Source organism: Micropterus dolomieu, unplaced genomic scaffold (genome assembly GCF_021292245.1).
Source record: "Micropterus dolomieu isolate WLL.071019.BEF.003 ecotype Adirondacks unplaced genomic scaffold, ASM2129224v1 contig_3426, whole genome shotgun sequence".
NCBI lineage: Eukaryota > Metazoa > Chordata > Actinopteri > Centrarchiformes > Centrarchidae > Micropterus > Micropterus dolomieu.
The window spans coordinates 1-3,477 of record NW_025732416.1 but is presented as its reverse complement, the minus strand read 5'-3'; the positions used below and the strand labels follow the sequence as shown (position 1 = coordinate 3,477).

At 38.3% G+C, this 3,477-nt stretch overlaps 1 protein-coding gene across 1 annotated transcript; it reads left to right on the top strand.

Moving 5' to 3' along the window:
• Positions 1–6: 6 nt before the first annotated feature.
• On the top strand, positions 7–1,481 carry LOC123964582 (von Willebrand factor-like; the record flags this gene model as incomplete). Its single annotated transcript, XM_046041457.1, has 5 exons — positions 7–53; positions 180–323; positions 659–761; positions 898–1,106; positions 1,360–1,481. Coding segments are annotated over exons 2-5 (564 nt in total), but the record flags the coding sequence as incomplete, so codon positions are not given.
• Between the last annotated feature and the right edge of the window lie 1,996 nt (positions 1,482–3,477).

The window sequence follows — 3,477 nt, the reverse complement described above, 5'->3', positions numbered from 1 at the left end:
GGTGTGTCTGAGGAGGTATTTGCGCAAAATTTGGGTTCTCCTGCATCTGACAGGTGAGTGTGATATCAGAGCAGGTCCAAATAAGCTTTGCCCTTTGCACTCAAAGTCACAATTGATATGTGAAATATTTCATGTAAGATCTCCCTACTTCTACAGTCATGTGTATTTTGCGTGTCCAGCGTGCGTGGCAGGTATGACAGGGAGATGCAGTCTGTTCGGACGACACTATATCCACACCTTTGACGGGGTTTTATATGAGTTTCCTGGAGACTGCAGCTACCTACTGGCTGGAGACTGCAACCATCGCTCCTTCACACTGCTGGGTGAGTCACACTCAGTCTCAGACAATTCAACAAAGAATGAAAAACAGATCTGAATTCTAATAGCGTCTGATGCACATCGAGTGTAGCTCAGCGGCTTGTGCATAGCCACTGCCATGGGTCTGATTCTCACTGGGATGCATGTGCTGAAACAATGCATGCACCTCTACTGTAGGAGTACTGTGTATCAGACATCTGAAATAGCTTACTCATTTATGCTCCCTTTTGATTTTCTGAAGATTCAAAGATCATCATTTTAAAAATGCTTGTTTTTGTCAGTTAAAGATTTGACGTAGCAGTGAATGAGAGGTAAAATGCATGTTGTGTTCAATCTGCAGGTGATTTTGTCAATGGCAAAAGAACTGGAGTCACTCTGTTTCTGGGGGACGCCTTTGAGCTGCACCTGTCTGTAGACGGACGACTCTCACAAGGAGAAAAAAGGTTTTTGTAATATAAGTTTTTGTGCAAAAATAATCAAGTATGTGTGTATTAATATTGACTTATTGCAGAAAAGAATCACTCTAAACAGTGATTATATGGAGAAGCTTGATCTGTTTGTGTGTGTCCTTTTTTGTAGATTATCTCTGCCCTATGCATCTCACGCTGTTTTTGTGGGCTCAGACCTCGGCTTTTATAAACTCACGAGTGAAGAATTTGGTTTCACTGTTACTATTGATAATGCAGCCAACGTCGCCCTGACACTAACCAAACACCGCACCAACCACACATGTGGCCTCTGTGGCAACTTCAACTCTGTATCAGCTGATGAATATACAGCTCAAGAAGGTAATATCATTTGGGGGGGATGTGTAGCGACAAAAGTCAATAACAGTGTGGATATGTGAATGTTTGAAAGAGGAACTAGGGAGAGTTCATTATTCTTGGAATCTAGGAAATTATCACCAGCACTCAGCAACAGGAAGAGAAGCAGCTGAGTACAGGAAAAAGATAACAATGTAAAAGCAAGAGAAACAGTAGTGGTAGGATGAGATTAAGGAGAAATCTGTCAACTCGTTTGTGTGTGTGTGTGTGTTTTCAGGATTTCTAACAGAGGACAGTTATGACTTTGCAAATTCATGGGCAGTGAAGGGGGCAGATCAGTCATGTCGACGTGTCTCAAATCCCAACCTGTCTTGCAACGGCACAAAAGAGACTTCAGCTGTAAGAAGACACTTTACACACACACATTCACGTGTACACATAAATGTGTTCGGAACGTCTAACAATTTTATTACATTTTACAGTCGGCAAACAATCTATTCAGAGGTGTGACAATATAAAACCTTTTTTATTCAAAGAAGCAGAACGAATAAAGAGACACACATTAAGGCATGACGGGATCTGAACCTCTGACGTAGAAGCATTTAGCCTTCAACTGGTATTATTTTTTCACTGCAAAAAAAACTCTGCAAACCTTTAACTGCAGCACTGTCTCTCACTACATATAGTATTCTGTCTAGTGTATCGTAATTCTGACTTTGTAAGTTTTACCGACAATGCATGTTAAATCAAACGTAGGCAATAGCCAGAATGTTGGATTTAGAGTAGTATGTAAAAATGATCTGGTACTAACAAATAATTGTTGAAAATCTGCTAAATATCTAATCATTTTTACTAATAATATCAAGATTTTGCTTAACAAATTATAAAAGGTAGAGTTTGACCTACTATCAAAATCTCATGGGGTGCCCTGTGGGTTAAGGTGCCAACCGTGGACAACAACGGTTTGTGTCGGGGGACCTCTGTTGCATGTCTTTATCCATCTCTCTCTCCCCTCATGTCCTGTCTTCTCTCTACTTTGAGCTATCTAATAAAGGCATAAAACGCCCCCCAAAAATCCTCAGAATGTTTATGATTTTTGGACTTATTATCTTATAATTATGACTGTTCAAATGTATAACTTACTTACAATTCTACAATCTCACAACTTTGATTTAATATTAGAATTTTTTTTTCATTCCTAACAAATGGGCCTCCATATACAGTTATGAGGATAAGGGCTTTAATGCTTCAATGGGAAGAGACCTCGATCTCATTAAAAAGGAACAGCTGGGAAGCAAGCAGATCTGACAGGTGTGGGTGCAGTTCTGTAATGTGCATACTGCAGCCTTTGTGGGTGGGCTGATATACACAAAATCATCCAGTTTTAGCAAGAACATTTTGTACCACAGGAACACCCACGTACGAGCAATTAAAATTATGTTAGGGTGAAGCCCACGGTTGTCATCAGCATCTCCTTCACTAATCGCAAAGCTGATATATTTCCTGCATCTTGCCTCAACTGTCTATAGAGAAGGAAATGAATGCTCTTTCACTGTGTAACTGGGCTTCATGAAAAAAACCAAAACCAAAATCTGACTGAGTGAGACTATTAATTTAAGAGCTAAAGATATTTTCACTGATATATCATATGAATGTTTTATAATTTCAGCTGTCACTTACCATACTTTTATCTTTCTGCCTAACTTATTTTTTGGTCTTCACATCATTAAAATCCAGTTACCATCATGATGACACTAGTGCTATTATTGCTATAGGAAAATGTATTTTTTATGAGCTGACAAGACACGAAAGCTCACGGCAAGACAAGAATACTAATGTCTAATGTAAATTACACATTAACATTTGGAAAAATCTTATAACAGACTTCATTGCAATGGAATATGCATCTCCCCTTCATAATTACGCATCTAAAACTGACTCCTGCCGCCCAACACTTTCTGACCTCTTACAGCTGTGAACCCTTTCTCGGTTTTCAACTCCAACTCCTCCCACCTTCTTAATCAACCCACGAAAATTAATGCATTTAGTTGTTTGAACTTGTTCATGTCATCATTGTTATTACTATCTTTACTGTTATTGTTATCGTTGCTATTTTCACTTTTATTTTTTCATTGTTGTAATTGCTGATGTTGCTGTCTTTTGCTTTCACCATTGCGGTCACCACTGCCATCATCATTGTCATTTATTATTAATATCATTATTACCATTATTATTATAATCATCAATATTGCCGTTGTCAATGCTGTATTGGAATTAAGTGTCATTATCATCACTACTGCAATAATTCCCCCCTTATCTCTTCACGGGTTTTTAATGCACCACAACATAGAATAGGGGGAGAAAAAAAAAAAAAAAAAAAAAAAAAAAAAAAAAA